Source organism: Terrapene carolina, unplaced genomic scaffold (genome assembly GCF_002925995.2).
Source record: "Terrapene carolina triunguis isolate 2854851 unplaced genomic scaffold, T_m_triunguis-2.0 Scaffold132, whole genome shotgun sequence".
Taxonomy (NCBI): domain Eukaryota; kingdom Metazoa; phylum Chordata; order Testudines; family Emydidae; genus Terrapene; species Terrapene triunguis.
The window spans coordinates 9,129,137-9,145,895 of NW_020664483.1; the positions used below are offsets into that span (position 1 = coordinate 9,129,137).

General features: G+C 41.1%; 1 protein-coding gene across 1 annotated transcript in view; it reads left to right on the plus strand.

Annotated features, from left to right (window-relative positions):
* The window catches only part of SLX4IP (SLX4 interacting protein), a 125,683-nt gene that overhangs the window by 49,996 nt on the left and 58,928 nt on the right, over window positions 1-16,759 (plus strand). Inside the window, exons 3-4 of the mRNA XM_026653203.1 lie at window positions 9,899-9,988; window positions 15,922-16,045. Of these exons, the coding sequence (XP_026508988.1) occupies window positions 9,899-9,988; window positions 15,922-16,045 (214 nt within the window). The remainder of the gene's footprint in view (window positions 1-9,898; window positions 9,989-15,921; window positions 16,046-16,759) is intronic.

The window sequence follows — 16,759 nt, forward strand, 5'->3', positions numbered from 1 at the left end:
TCAACAACATTCTCTGGCCCAGAGACCACTTTTAATGCTAATTTTGTCATTTAAAAATTGATAGGGACTTCAATGAACAATTTTATTCTTGGGTGTGAAGCCCTGATTCTGACTCTGGTGTCCGGGTAGAGAAAGAAATGTAGAGTTGTTCATGTTTAAAAAATAAATAAATTAGGAGGTCAATTTAGTTTTAATAATAGAAAGCTAGTGGGCTTCACACACATCTTTTGAAATGTCCTCTGGGTTGATGGAAGAAGTGAAAATTGTTAAGGCTCTCAGTTCTACATATCTATGTATAATGACATCCATTTCCATACTATCTGAGACCCTCTCAAACGCTAATTAATTTATCCTTGCACAGCCCTTTTTAATAGGCATTACTGTTACCTTTGTTTTACAGATGGGGACTGAAGCACAGAGATTAAGTGACAGATTCACACAGGAAGTCTGTGCCAGAACAGGGAATTGAACTCAGCTCTCCTGAGTCCCCTCCATCCATCCCTCATCAGTTCAGTTTCTTAAGATGAAAAGTTTATTGCAGATGGTCTGGAGTGGATGCAGGAGAAGGGTCACTTACAGCCTTTCGATGCCTTTTTCATTAAGAAAAGTGCTTATGCCCATTACATTAAGCATTGAGCTTGAGAACATGGTAAATGGCCATATTTCAACTACTGGTAAATAAAAAACCCCAAAACATTGATTTCGTCTTTGTTGTAAATGTATTAATCACCCAGGGTCTAGAAGTTGTGATTGAACATATTCCCAAGAGAAATCCTTCCATTTTTTTCTAACAGAGTCATATAAGAAATACCTTTTTCTTGTTTATAGCAAAAGTAAAATAAAATACATCAGGGAATAGTTTTAGGGCGTTTTATTCATGCCTGTACTCGCCCTTTACTTATTTGTCCATTCTTTTTGTTATTAAGCCCATTCATGAGAATAAAAACAAACCACAGTGCATATGAGTTGCTCATGCCCTCATTTGTGGCCTGTCATCAGTGGCTTCACAGATTGTCAGAATGTTAACTGCAGCACTTGAGAAGGAAAGGGTGCATGCAACTTTTTGTGAGCTCAGGATATCTGTCCCCGATCTGACACAAATGTGATCTTGCAGTTTTTGTTTATGTGGATCCATTTTGACACAGGCAGAGACATAGTACATCCCTTTACAATGTTGAAATTGAACTGATATTTGGAGCGTTTGCCCTGAGGAAGAACTTGTGTTTTGCAATTGCTTGCGCTCCTGGCCTGATGGCTTCTTTCCATTTGTAGGCTACAAAATTGCCTCCTACAGAATTGCATTGGTTGGCAACTGAAATAAACTTGTTCTCTCTACTGCATTTTATGCCACTTTTTCAAGAGTATACCTCACAGGGTGGTTCTTGGAAGACCAGTTCTAAATTTTACATATAGTAGGGATTGTGGGAAGCAAATTTAAAATAAAAAGAGTGGAGTGAGGAGCTTTATATAGAAACATTATTTCATTGTATTGTGTCGTATGGAAATAGTTGATTTTTGAGCCTGTCAAGTTGCGTGGACCATTTTAATAATTGCATGCATTAACAGCTGTGTGTGTCAACACTAAGTTTGAATTTCTCAGTCATGAGATTCTGCTGCTCCATCAGACTTGGAACTTCTAGGTTTCTCCATCCTTTCTAAGTATCAGAGGCATGTAAGAAGTTCTTCATTTTCTCTTTCCTGCTCTCCCCCAATCCCTAGTGCTCTCTGCCTGTCAGCACCCTCTACAGGTGTGCCTGATGATCTGCTGCTCTGATAGGTTTCAGAGTAGCAGCCGTGTTAGTCTGTATCCGCAAAAAGAACAGGAGTACTTGTCTCTAAGGTGCCACAAGTACTCCTGTTCTTTTTGCTGCTCTGATGTTTCTCCTCAATTTTTTGCTTCTCTGCTCACAGGCAGAGATTTTCTCTGCAGTCTGTTCTGAGAATTTGTGTGTTCTCCCTCTCCCTCCACCCTAGTTTCTGTCTAGCAAGGAGAAAGTCTTAGAGGGATCACTTTGAGGAAGGCTTCATACTCCTGTAATTTACTGATAAATCCCCAGATGCTTGTCCCTTCCCCCCTTCATCCCATCGAAGCACCAAGTATGGGACTCTCATCCCTTTTGGAACGTTTGGTGCAAGAGCTATACACACCACTGCCAAAAAAGCGAATCATTCTCTTCTGAGGATTCCCCTAGACATAACTTGTCTTCACCCCAATCCTGTGCTTATGAAGTGGAATTATTCTCCTGCCGTGAGCACTTTGAATCAGATGATTCAGGTTGCCTGTATCCTACTGAAATTTTGGAAGTTATGGTTGAATAGATCAACTCCCTTTCAAGATTGCCAAATCAGCAATCCAGTCTCCCCCTACCCAGGACGTGGTGATGATGACTCACATGACTATATGTATCTCCTTCTCCATTTTGAACCTCCTGTGACATCACCAGATTCTCTGCCAAGACTCTTCTCTGCAACGCATTTTGGCTCAAAGGAATAATTTGGCTCTAGTCTCTAGACCCAGACACTGCTTCCAGAGGCAACCTGGTTCAGGCATTCAAGCACCCTTTTGAAAGGATAAAGTTCCTTAGTGAGTCCCTTTTAGGGTTGCCAACTTTCTACTTGCACAAAACTGAACACCTTTGGCCCGCTCCTCCTCTGAGGCCCCGTCCATGCCCTGCCCCTTCTCAGAGGCCTGGTCCCCCCGCTCACTCCATCCCCTCCTTCCTCTGTTGCTCGCTCTCCCCACCCTCACTCATTCGCTCATTTTCACCGGGCTGGCTCAGGGGGCTGGGGTGCGGGAGGTGGTGTGGGCTCCGGCTGGGGATGCGGGCTTCGGGGTGGGACCAGAAATGAGTTCAGAGTGCAGGAGGGGGCTCCAGGCTCAGGCAGTGGGTTGGGATGCAGGAGGGGGTGAGGGTTCTGGCTAGGGGTGTGGGCTCTGGGGTGGGGACAGGGATGAGGAATTTGGGGTTCAGGAGGGGGCTCCAGGCTGGGGGGTGGAGCCGCGGGGTTGGGAGGGGGCTCCTGGCTGAGGCAGGGGGGTTGGCTCTGGGCTGGAGGTGCAGGTTCTGGGGTAAGGCCAGAAATGAGGGGTTCAGGGTGTGGGAGGGGACTCCAGGCAGAGGCAGGGGGTTAGGGTGTGAGGGGGTGAGGGCTCCGGCTAGGGGTGCATGCTCTCGGGTGGGACTGGGGATGAGGGGTTTGGAGTGTAGGAGGGTGCTCTGGGCTGGGATTGAGGGGTTCGGAGGGCAGAAGGAGGATCAGGGCTGTGTGGGCCACGGGGTTGGGGTCCTGGAGGAGGATGGACAGAGGTGCAGGCTGCGGGAGGCACTTACCTCAAGCAGCTCCCAGAAGCTGCGGCATGTCCCCCCTCCGGCTCCTACGTGGAGGCAGGCCAGGCGGCTCTGCGTGCTGCCCCATCTGCAGGCGCCACCCCTGCAGCTCCCATTGGCCGCGGTTCCCAGCCAATGGGAGCTGCGGGGGTAGCGCTTGGGGCAGGAGCAGCGTGCGGAGCTCCCTGGTTGCCCCTACACGTAGGAGCCTGAGGGGGGACATGCTGGCTGCTTCCCAGGAGGCGCAGAGGCTAGCAGGGAGCCTGCCAGCCCCACTGCCTGGTGCAGCGCCGCCAACCAGACAGTCAACAGCCCAGTCAGCAGTCCTGACTGGAGCCGCCAGGATCCCTTTTCGACCGGGTGTTTGAAAACCAGACACCTGGTCACCCTAGTCCCTTTACAAAAAGCCAACAAAACTAAACAAACAAACAAAATCTCTTACATCCTCGGACTTGAATATGATGATGATCATCCATCCATCACTGAGATGCTCCAGGAAGCTTCGGGGAACTTTGCTTTGACTTCGAAAAGTCTCGTTTGATCCACCAGGGCCAGAAAGTTCTAGCAGCAGCCAGAAAGCTACCCCAAATGCAGGTTAAAGACAGTGAAGCTCTGCAGGCCCAAATCCTCCTTCCACTGGAGGAAAGCTCAAGAGTTTCTTTTTGGCTTTATGATGCTTTTAGTGCAAACTGAGCGTATACCTTTGTTGCCCTACTGCTGATTATACATTGTGACATACCTAACCATTACCAGCTTTTTGACCACCTGTGATATCATCAAGAGGTGAGCATCAGGATCTAATTCTTTGCTCCATACTTCTGACATCAGAGAGTGGAATAAAACTGTAGCTAGCATTGTCGAGCCCTGGGAAATTGTACATTACAAGGAAGCTGCACCCACTTGCTGAGCACAGCAGTCTGAAAGCTCACATGTTGAGAAGCACTGCTCACCACATCTGAATTGTGAAATGTATTTCAAAATGGTTTTAATTAAAATTTGTAAGTTGATCATGTTGTTGAAGTCAGCAGGCATCTTCTTGAGAAATGAAATCATTTGTGACGACAGCAGTACAAAAAAGCTAATCTGTTTCCATTCTTCTCTGATTTTGTTTTAACCAAAGATTACAGTGAATTGTTTTGCTGATCGTACCCCACAAAAAATTAGGGCTCTAAGGAATTGGCTGCCAGTGAATGACTGGTGGTGATAAAGCACTTTTGGACTGGCAAAACTGAATGTAAAATCACCATTCCTCTCCCTCCATTCTCAAGATTATTTTCCTTGATCTTGCCTTTCTTTTCAGGCTACTCGTAATGATGAATGTGCAAGGACAGGAACTAGAGTGTGTGCACCAGAAACAGGTTATGTGCATATTTGAATTTAGAAATAAACGTTACCGGTCTATTTTAATTCGTCTTCTGATTTTTGGAGTGTTGGATTTAATAGTCTTGCTTGTTTGCCAAGCTGTGCAGAGTCACTCATCTGAGTTTAGCCCTGGCCAACGTTTTAGCAGGCTTTAGACAAGCGACATTGCTTGACTGACAAATTCAGACCATATCCTGGTGGTTTCTATTCTGATTCTGTTAAAAAAACATTTTTATGTCCCCTCAAAGGAATCCATAACATGATCAATGTATTTTTGCAAGCTGCCTGAGCCCAGAAATTTTGTTATGAATTAATTAAATTCTGTTGTTGGACCATGACACACTGGCAATACCCTGAGATAACTTTAAGCCCTTTGCTTAATAATTAAGTGATGAATGTTAATATATAAACAAAATGTTTCAGGCTGGGGAAAGTAAGGTTATATTGAAGTTCCTAAAATTAAGGCAGGATAAAAATTTGATTGCTAGCTATTTAGATATAACAAATGTCTAAAATGTCTTTACTAGTAGTTTTGAAATGCCAATTTTAACTGTATTTTTCAATATGGTGTACAGTTTTAAGTGTTATCAGATTTTTAGATTACAGTATTGCCAATCCCAACCCTTGAAAAATCATGGGTCAGGCTCCCCAAAGTTATGAGACTGGCTTAAAAATCTTTTTTTTTTTAATTATGTGTTCTTTTTATTTATCTTTGATTTTTGAACATTTAGGGTTCACATTTTAAAGCTTTCCTCTGCAACCATGAGGGCTACAAACTTACTTTTTTCCTGGAAAAAAGTTGAGATTCTCATGAAATCACATATTTATTTGGGCATAAGCTTTCGTGGGCTAAAACCCACTTCATCAGATGCATGGAGTGAAAAATACAGTAGCAGTATATATATCACAGCACATGAAAAGATGGGAGTTGCCTTACCAACTGGAGGGTCAGTGCTAACGAGGCCAATTCAATTAAGTTGGAAGTGGCCTATTCTCAACAGTTGAAAAGAAGGGGTGAATATCAAGAGAGGGAAATTACTTCTGTAGTGCTAACGAGGCCAATGCAATCAAGGTGGACGTTGCCCATTTTGTGATATATATACTGCTTACTCTATTTTTCACTCCATGCATCTGATGAAGTGGGTTTTAGCCCATGAAAGCTTATGCCCAAATAAATTAGTTAGTCTCTAAGGTGCCACAAGGACTCCTCATTGTTTTTGCTGATACAGACTAACATGGCTACCACTCTGAAACCTGTCATTGTGAAATCACATGACTCCAGGAGATTGGACTTTAAAGACCAAATATTGTGAGACTTGTAATGAAAACATTAGAGTTAGCAACACTAATGTTGTGCTGAGCAATGTAAGTCCCAGGGTTTTTTCTTTAATGTCTTTGGATTGAAGTTTAGTCTGTACAGAAAGCTGTTTTCTCTACTGCTGCAGTGGCAGCAGCTATGTTTAGATCCCTTTCTGACAGATGCGTAGTGTAGATGCAAGGTATAAAGAAGCCTGCACAAGGGCCATTCCTTCCATCATAGGGCAGGGTCTAAGTGTTTGAAGAATTAGCATTAGTGAGACCCAGCAGGCCCACTGCTCACATAGCATCTTGTACATCTCTACCTTGATATAACGCTGTCCTCAGGAGCCAAAAAATCTTACCGCGTTATAGGTGAAACGGTGTTATATCAAACTTGCTTTGATCCGCCGGAGTATGCAGCTTCCTCCCGCCGAGCACTGCTTTACCGCGTTATATCAGAATTTGTGTTATATCGGGTCGCGTTATGTCGAAGTAGAGGTGTATCTTGGTGATCCCTTTCTGCCTTTTATGTGTAACTTTAGCGCCCAAACAAAAACCATTTAAAAAATAAAATCTGACCTCAGGCTTATGTCTTTCAGGCCTAAATATTTATATTTTCTATATTCAGTACAAAATGGCTTAAGGTAACATTTAGCATGTACTAATCATTTAAAAATTCATCATAACTAATACCTTCAGTATGCCAGGTGTTTGATTGTGTGCAGTGTAATGGCTTTATATTACCTATATTGTTATGTACTGTCTGTAACTTTGAAGTTTGCCAGTCAAATCAAAAGTTTGCTGGGACTAAATAATGATTCACTAGAGGTTTTTAGAGGTACTTTGTCATCAGTTTAAAAACTTGGAGAGCTTTGGTATTGCAGCCATCTGTTAATTCTTGGATCTCTGGAGGAAAGAGAAGGCCGCCTTTTGAAAAATAGATCAAAGCATTCTGTTCTTTCAGTGAGTGATACCTATACGTAACTTAGAAGCTTTGCAAACTGATTACACAATGCCTGTCTCATCTGGCAGAGTTTTGTATTCTACTTACTGGTACAATGTTGATCATACATTATTTTGTAATTGCAGGTAAGCCGTTGTTGACTGCTTCTGGTCAGTAATTACTTCTGCAAAAGTATTAATCTGAAATGTGAAGTAACGGGAGAAATGTCTGATTTACTTAATACGGCATTGCAATTGGTAAAAATCACTATAATGAAATCATGGTACATTTTTTTAGATTTCTGCTCAACATATTTAGCACTCTTTCAGAGTAAGAGACGCTCAAGTAGTGTACTTTCTGTAATACCTTGAACATTAGGTCTAGATGTGCCTTTCAGTCTCAAAGATCAAAAAAGTGCTTTATTTTATAATTTATCTATTTTGCTGTTACTAGGAATAATTGTTCCCACAACTGAAATGCTAGAGTTGAATATGCAGATGTTTAGCAGTGAAAATCAACACCCTGTAATATTTAGGGACCGGAAGTGAAGCATAGAATATCCATTTGAAACTACAGGGGAAATTTAAGTGGCAGAATGTAAATATCCAGGGATTTGTCTAGGACTCCAGGAATAATATTTCCTACTTTTGTGAAAAATTCCTGAGTATTGTAATGACCATGTGCAGTAGGTCTTTTATAAACAATGTTGCTTGGATATCATCGTGTTGGACACCTTAGAAATGCCTGAGACAGTGAGGAAGTCAGACCACAGTACCTCCTAACACCATGGGTCATTACTGTCTCATAGGGCAGACTATTACATACTGAACTGGCATCTTCACATTTTGCAACAAGTTATGTTTCTTATAGTCGCCTAGCCAAATATCGCTTTGATGTCACCCTGCGCAGCTTTCAGGATCTGACAAGATAACCACTCAAGGATTGCTTTGCCCATGCACCCTATTCTGCGCCAGCTGATGTAGGAGGGGTGGCAGTCTCCTCATTTTATCTCTGCTATTGATAAGGCAGTTAATAAAAAAAAAAAAAAGGCACAGAAATGTTGGGAGTCCGTTTCCTACTCTTCCTACAAGAGTCTGATGATACAGTCATCTGTGGCCAGGACTGTGACTGTCTAGATTAAGGGTCTGGAACCCCTACTCCATGAACGGAGGCACTTTACAGGAAAAAGGATTTGCCATTCTTCAGTGGCAACTGCTAGCAGTGAAAACTGCAAGGCACATTTTAAATTGTCGAAAGGGGCTTGTACTTCTTCACAGATTCTCCCAGGAAAAATGCAAAGAATATAAATGTGTCCTGATGGCCTGGATGCAGCCAGACATTGGGTACGGGTGTCCTAAGGTGTTGATGGTAGGATGATGAGGACACGTGTTCCATACATCGAAACTGCACATAAGCATGGCTGCCTTCATCTGGCTTTCATAATGAGTAACAGGAGAGACTTCCGAACTTGCCATAAGATGAAGTGAATGACTTTGGGGAAAAAAGTAGAGGCTAGTCTGACAAAAGCTAAGAAGAGAGAAGGTATCCCTGTGATCTGTGGTTCAGTTCTCTTGCTCCAATAAAGGGCAAGGGAAATAGAGCTGTGAAGAAGCCAGTCTTGGTAGATATTTCTATTGGAGGGGAATTAAGGGCTTTCTACCCCAGTAGCCTGTGGATACCTCTCACACATGAGCAGTGAACATTATCTAATGCTGCTACTGAATTTGCTTTTTAATAAACTTTCCAAATTATTCCTCTCAAGAATGAAGTCAAGTTCAAATGTATTAGGAAGAGATGCTGCAGCCATTCCCATCCCACTTGGTAAAGAGTGCCAAAACAGAAAGAGCACACTTTACCAGTTGCGTTTATAGCTGACTTGCACCATAAGAACAGCATAAAGCAGCCAAACTGCAGTGCTGAATTTGGCCCTTAACTTGCTGTTGACTTATTGGGTTAGAGAGCTGTTTTAGTGAGAGTGATGCTATATGAAAGTCTTCTAAGTCCTAATGTTTTTGCACTTGAAAGGCTCCACTATACTCCTGCCTTATTTGCCTGGCACACAGTGGAGCCCAGCAGTGCCAGTTGGGCCAGGTTATCTACCAGTGAAGATTCTTGGTTCATATGTCCAGTCTCCCTCACATCCCGTCTCATTCCAGCCGCTAGAATTCTTGCATATAAATTAATTATAAAGAAAGGATGGTGACTGGTTGAACCTTTGATATCACAATGGTCCCACTTAAGAGTTATCTGAGTTGTTGAGATGACCCTGGCTGTAGCCTTTATAATCCTAACGATTAGATACAGTCATTAATAACGTAATTTCTTCAAATAGAGGCCAGATAAAAGATTCCGATTAATGTTAAATATATGGAAAGTTCGAAGAGTGTATTTTTCTGTTATTAAGATAATGTAGGATAAACAGAAGACTGATACAGTTGCTAATTTTTTTTAAGGGACTCATTTTAAAATTTATTTTAACCTCTAAATTAATTGTAACATCTCAGAAAATTAATTCAATAGAGTAAGTGCTGCAAATTTGGGGAGGATATGTTGTCTTTTTCGTAGATAAAGTGAAGATTTAACACCTTAGTTATGTGCAAAACACAACTCAGCCTTAAATGTGGATCTGTGACTAGCACATCCTCAAGAATCTGAGTGCTTATGCTTGGTACATCTAACAAGTAGCAATATCTGTTATTTGATATGTTATAATAAGCAAAATAATATTGTTTCTAGCACTGTTTCCCATTATAAATATGTGGAATGCCTGTTAAAACTGGAAATTCCATACCTAAAAATGAAATGTTTCTTTAAAAAGCTTAAAAAACTCTCAGACTTTAATTGTGGCTACTGCACCTCTGACTATGATCACTTGACGGTTTATTTCCTTGTCTGCTGGATGTGTGCCTCACAACAACAACTACTTAACTTTTCTTTCTTTCCTTTTTTTTTTTTTTTTTTCCAGTGTGGGAACTTTGCTGTCCTAGTGGATTTTCATATTTTGCCTCAAGGCTCCAGTAGAGACTCCAGCTGGTTTTCAGATCATGAGAAGGAGGTACAACAAAATCACTTCTACTTCAAAAGCATGTAGCTGCAGGGAAAAAGTTGGATTGCATTGAACTGTTCAGATTTTCTTCCCAGTACTGTGATGTATTCAGTATTGTGAGTTATACCTAACCCTGAACAACTCCTTTGGGACTACGAGGCCTGTGATGTGTGTTATCTCCCCTCAGGTCACTAAGTGACTGCTTTTAAATATTAAACTTTTGTGTGTGTGCTATTCTGACTTGGATATTTTTTAGATTTATGAACATAATGTAAACACATACTTGTAGTGAGTATGTGTGATTATCTTAAGCTAAGAAACTGATTAATAAAATGAAGATTATGTAAGATGGATACTGTCCTTTTCTACAGTTCCTATCAAATGTCTTTTTATTAATTGTTTATTTTTTCTTGCTCTCAGAAATACGAGTGTTGCACCAAGAGTATAACAAGTGCAAGAAAATGTTGTCTTGGTATGCAGGCTATAGTGTCAGCAGATCTTTTATCTCCTGTAGAATGAAAATCTAACCTTATTCTTCAAAGGTCCATTAGAATTCCAAACAGGAACTAGGTTTAGGACCATAGATGAAATGTTACACAATTACTGTAATATGCATCAGTGACCAAGGACATGAAGTTTGTACCTTTCATGAGATATTTTTCCTGTGATTTCTATTGGGATCTAGTAACAATTTACTGGATGATTTTTTTTCTCCATTACAGGCTATTGTGGGAACTTGAGTCTCCTATTAAAATGAATGTGAGACATGTAAGTTGCCTCAAATGCCAGTCCTTTCCCGCAAGTCTCTGTTACGGTACTTTTCAGCAGACCGCTTTCCTAATAAAGGCATAATTGACTTGTCATCACAGAACATCCCAACACTTCTCACAAAATATTTTGCTTCAGTAGTGTAAAATCGAAAGGCGTAATAATTTGTTATTCTGGGGTGGTGGGGAGCAGAATATTTAGCAGTATGATTCAACTGATCTGTGCCTTATAAACCTGAGAGAAGTTTATAGGAAAAGTCTTTCTTTAAAATTTGCTTCTGAGTAAATGAATCTTCATTAAAGCTTCTGTTTGTAACTGATTTTACTGTCCCAGTTTATCTGACTTCCCAGTGTTTTAAAAAAGTATTTTGCGTGACTGCCAAAATATAAGATATGAATTTCAGGAAATTGGATTTAATAATGAGGCACAACAGGGTGTTTGATACTTGTCTGTGACCTCACACTTTGAGTAAAGCACAAGGGTTGAGTGTCTTCACCAGCTGAGAAATGTGATTATAATAGCTCAACAACATATGCCTTAAAAGCCTTATTGAGATTTTGTGTTGATATAATAAGGTGGGAAGGGAAACGATTAATAAGAAACCATAGTCAAAATCATACCCCATGTAGAAAAACTTGGTGCAGGGCCTGGGAGCTTTTCAGTTTTCAGCTGACACAGTTTTCTACTAATCACTTTGTGGCTTGCCTCCTGGCCTTTTCTAGACTCTGCAGAGCCACGAAGGGGGAAGACCCCATTGTATTAATTTAGATCAGTGGTCTCCAACCTTTTTACGCACAAAATCACTTTTTGAATTTAAGTGCAACCCAGGATCTACCCCGCCTCTTCCCTGAGGCCCCGCCCCATTCCTGAGGCTCCACCCCACTCACTCCATCCCCCCCTCCATCGCTGGCTCTCCCCCACTCTCACTTTCACTGGTCTGGGGCAGAGGGTTGGGGTTCAGGAGGGCATGCAGGCTCTGGGCTGGGGCTGAGGGGTTTGGAGTGCGGGAGGGGGCTCTGAGTTGATCCTGGGGCAGGGGGTTGGGGTGCAGGAGGGGGTGAGGGGTGCTGGCTCTGGGAGGGGGCTCAGGGTTGGGGGTTGAAGTGCGGGCTCGTGCCCGGGGGCACTTACCTCGGTCGGCTCCTGGGCGGCAGCGCAGCGGGCTAAGGCAGGCTCCCTGCCTACCCCGGCCCCACTCAGGCACATTGACATCTCCTCCCCATCACGAGCCAAGCCACCCCCCCCCCACCCTGCCAGCCAGGAGTGCACCACATGGCCATGCCGCTCCTGGAAGGGGCCAACGCGCCCCTGCGGCCTCTGTGGGGGGGCACGTGGCTCTGCATGCTTCCCAAGTTTTGGTTCAATAATTTCCAGTCCCACACTCTTCTTGTTTACCAGGCATGATCTTTATACGGTTCTGGTGTTAAATCAGTAGGCATTTTTGTTTGGACTAATTCAGGAAGGCTTTTTTTGTCTTCCTTTTACCTTTTCCCATCAACATTTATTGTTTGTAGGTTATTGTGACATCTTATGAACTTTCACTCACTTTTTACAGTTGTGCTCTGTTAGAGTAAATTTGTAGGCCCAGTTATCACAACAGCTCCTCTGTGCTCAAGGATCTCTGTAGAACTATGAGATGTGCAGGTTACTCCCTGCCCCAGAGCAACCCAAGTCTCTCAGGAACCTTGATTCCATTGGTTCTCTGATTGCCCCGGGGCCAAAATCCAATGAGCTGCTGACAGTTTGGTGTGGGACACTCTGGAAGGCTATTACATAGGGAATTATGTATGAGTTTGCAGGGGAATGATACTGTGTTCCTGGCCCTTTCCTTTTGTAGCTGCTCAGCTCTTCCCCCATTGGCACCGTACTGCATTGGTAGAAGGAGGAGAGAGACTGGTTGCTCCATTATCTACTTCTCTGACTGAGTCAGTGGAGAGCAGGATAGGAGCTCTAGTGTCTGTGCCTGGGCTGAGGGGAACCTCTAGTAAAAGACACTGTGACGGGTTGGATCACAGAAACCCCCTTGGGAACTGCCACCTGATGTGCCAAGACTACTTCTGCCCCTGCTTTCCCGCCCTGGCAGCTTAGGACTCCAGCACCCTGTCTTGTTGAGCCAGACACGCCAGTCTACTCCAACACAGACCCAGGCTCTGAACCACGTGCCCCAAAGCTGCAGACTTAACCTGAAAGCAGTTTACAGAAGTGTTCCTGTCTTTAACACTCAGATACCCAACTCCCAATGGGGTTTAAACCCCAAATAAATCCGTTTTACCCTGTACAAAGCTCATAAATTGTTCGCTCTCTGTAACACTGATAGAGAGATATGCACAGCTGTTTGCCGCCCCCCCCTTCCCCAGGTATTAATACATACTCTGGGTTAATTAATAAGTAAAAAGTGATTTTATTAAATACAGAAAGTAGGATTTAAGTGGTTCCAAGTAGTAACAGACAGAACAAAGTGAATTACCAAGTAAAATAAAATAAAACACGCAAATCTAAGTCTAATACAATAATAAAACTGAATATAGATAAGATCTCACCCTCAGAGATGTTTCAATAAGTTTCTTTCACAGACTGGACACCTTCCTAGTCTGGGCACAATCCTTTCCCCTGGTACAGCCCTTGTTCCAGCTCAGGTGGTAGCTAGGGGATTTCTCATGATGGCTGCCCCCTTTGTACTGTTCCACCCACTTATATATCTTTTGCATAAGGCGGGAATCCTTTGTCCCTCTCTGGGTTCCCACTCCTTCGTTCTCAATGGAAAAGCACCAGGTTAAAGATGGATTCCAGTTCAGGTGACATGATCACATGTCACTGTAAGACTTCATTGCCCACTTGCCAGCACACACGTATACAGGAAGACTTACAAGTAAAACAGAGCCATCTGCAGTCAATTGTCCTGGTTGATTGGAGCCATCAAGATTCCAAACCACCATTAATGGCCCACACTTTGCATAATTACAATAGGCCCTCAGAGTTATATTTTATATTTCTAGTTTCAGACACAAGAGTGATACATTTATACAAATAGGATGACCACATTCAGTAGATTATAAGCTTTGTAATGATACCTTACAAGAGACCTTATGCATGAAGCATATTCCAGTTACATTATATTCATACTCATCAGCATATTTTCATAAAATCATATAGAGTGCAACGTCACAGACACATTTTCAGTTTGCAATCAGATACAAATTTTCTTCTTAACACAGTCACACTTGGTGTCCAGTTTAGAGCCTTGAGGACCCCAGGTTGAACACCACTAACATAGAGGTTGTCTGTAGGGTATTCTTGGTGGTTGGGGAGGGAGAATGCTGCTGCATTGACTCGGTTGCCCTTTCTTTGATGAATTTGAGTAACTTCCTCTGCTTTTCTGCCTTTCTCACCCTCTCCCTAGAGGTAATGGAGTAGAAGATCTGGCTTTATAGTTTAACAACAAATTTGTATTCTGATAAGTTTGTTGCATCAGTTTCATTGCTGTGCTATATGTGTGTAGCTATAATGCCTCATTAACAAGATCAGTTGAGTTCACAATTCTATTTTATAAGTGAAAAAGAGGGATATTAATTTTCTTTGATAAAAGCGCCAGTTTACATTTTTAAAAGGTATGCTTATGTTTATTTTGAGTTCTATTCCAGTAATCTCTTCATAAACACAACAGCTAAAAGAAATATTTTGAATATAAATGTAAGGAAGTTTATATTAATCTTTATTATTGCAAAGGGAACCAAATGCATCTGATGTTTCAGCTACTTCCTGGTTTTTTTTTTTGAATTAAAAATATTTTTTTCCATTGGAGAATGTGCAATGAGGTTACTTTGACGAGTTAAACAGCAGACTCGATACGAAGAACCCACGCTTTATGTGTGCTCTCTCATTAAAATTAAAACGTCATCCTAAAATTAAGGAGAAAATAGTGTGCATGGATCATTGATATACATGTAGTACATTATTTTGAGACCTAATCATTTATACCTGTGTTTAGATCATCTGTTTTCATGTGTCTATCCTGCATATTTTCTAGATTAGTCATAGCTGACCCCTGCAAAAGTCTTTAATTTAAAAAAAGTACTCATTTAATTTTTCATCTGTCTGAACACTGAAAAATTTAAACCTAAAATTATATCTTGGTGTCCAACAAAGCATCAGTTCTTTGACAACAAGATACCGTGCAATGGAAAATGGGAATATTGAGAGAGAGGCCAAAACGAGTCCATATACAGTCAACTGAGAATTTGTTCAAAGTACTGTTGAGACCAGATGTCCTGTTTTTAAAGGAACAGTCCCATTTTGGGGGACTTTTTCTTATATAGGCGCTTATTACCTCCCACCCCCTGTCCCGTTTTTTCACAGTTGCTATCTGGTCACCCTATGTTGAGATGAAGTCTTTATTTTATTCAAGTGCTTCCTGTACTAAAGCTTTTGCTCAGGCACTTTTGAATGGTGTGTGTGTGTTTGTATGTGTGTAGTATGTGATTAAATAAGTTTTCAAGGTGTAAACAGTTAAATTTAGGAATGAATTCTAAGTAAACCAGTGAAACTAGTTCTCCGTGACCTACTCAACTTCTAGCCTTCCCTAAAGTATCTCCTGGAATTGAACCAAAATAGTTTGGTCTTATTTACAAGGATCCTAGAAGAGAAATTAGGACATTACAAATTCCTGGGAGAATCCCCCTACTACACCTTCATGTTATGGAGGATGAATTTTCTCATGGTAGATTCCATTTTAAAATGTATCATTTATTAACTTTGCCTGAATAAAATATTGTAATTTACTATTCAAAAGCATGATGTTACTTTTTGTGATATTAATGTCATGTTATGTTTATTTCATGTATCTAGTTAATGCGAATTTTCACAGTAAAATTGATTAGGGAAATTACTCAGCCATACAATTTGTCATATTTGACCATAACCATAATATTGTAATTTAGTAATTTCTGCCTCTTTCATTTTTCAAAATGTATATCTAAAGAGTCTAATTCTTTTTCCAACCCTTGTTGCAGTTTTAAAGTTACTTTCCCCATTTATTTATACTTTCAATAGTCCTTAAAATATGACAGTGCAAAATTGCATAGAATGGGTTTCTGCATACATTTTTGAGTGCTTTGATATTAATTTTTAAGGCTGCATAGATTTAGACATAAATTTGCAACTGATTTCTATTTCAGGAACTGTGCTTGCTGCTAAAAGACACTATTGATTCAAGAGTCAAGCACTACTTAGAAGCTCGTAAACACCGTGGCCAGTGGAAACACACGGAATGCACACAATCCAGTCCCTTGTCCCTAAAAGGTAGGGTCAAGTACAATAATTTTAAATATTGTAAATAAAATGAAAAAATGGTAGAAATTATTTTTATTCTGTTTTTGATTACTATAAATGACATAGTCCCTACCAGGAAATCCGGTGAGCCTAGTGTCTAACTTAAGTGATTTTACATGTAAAAATATATATATTGTTTTTGCCATATAAGAATATATATTCTTTATATGTAAAAGTTCTTAAGTTAGACTGACTCTCTCTCTCTCTGTATACACTCACATCACATACATATTATATGATTTCATCTAACGCCAAAATTACAAAACATAGAGATTACATCCTTATTTTTTTATCCTTGTTCTGTATGACAAATAGGTATATTTCACCTACCACGTTTTGTTGTGATTAGAATTGGTAGTCATTTAATCAGCTCTGTTACCACAGCTTGGTAGCAGGGTTTGTTAAGTTGTGATCTCTTTTAGCTAATCGCATGCAGAAACACAACAAAACAGGAGGGCCATTTATTTAAGCTGGATATTGTTGATAGGTTTTATTGTGGGGGAACAAAAAGGTGAAGTTTTAAAATAACTGTTTTAATATCTGAAGATACTTCTTACTCAAGTCTAAGTCTGTAGAACTGTTTTAGGGCATAAACTACTTGGTAGTTTCCCTTCCCTTTCTTGATTGCTTAATTATTTACTCCATTATCTTTCCAGGTACTGAAGTTAAGCTGACTGGTTTGTA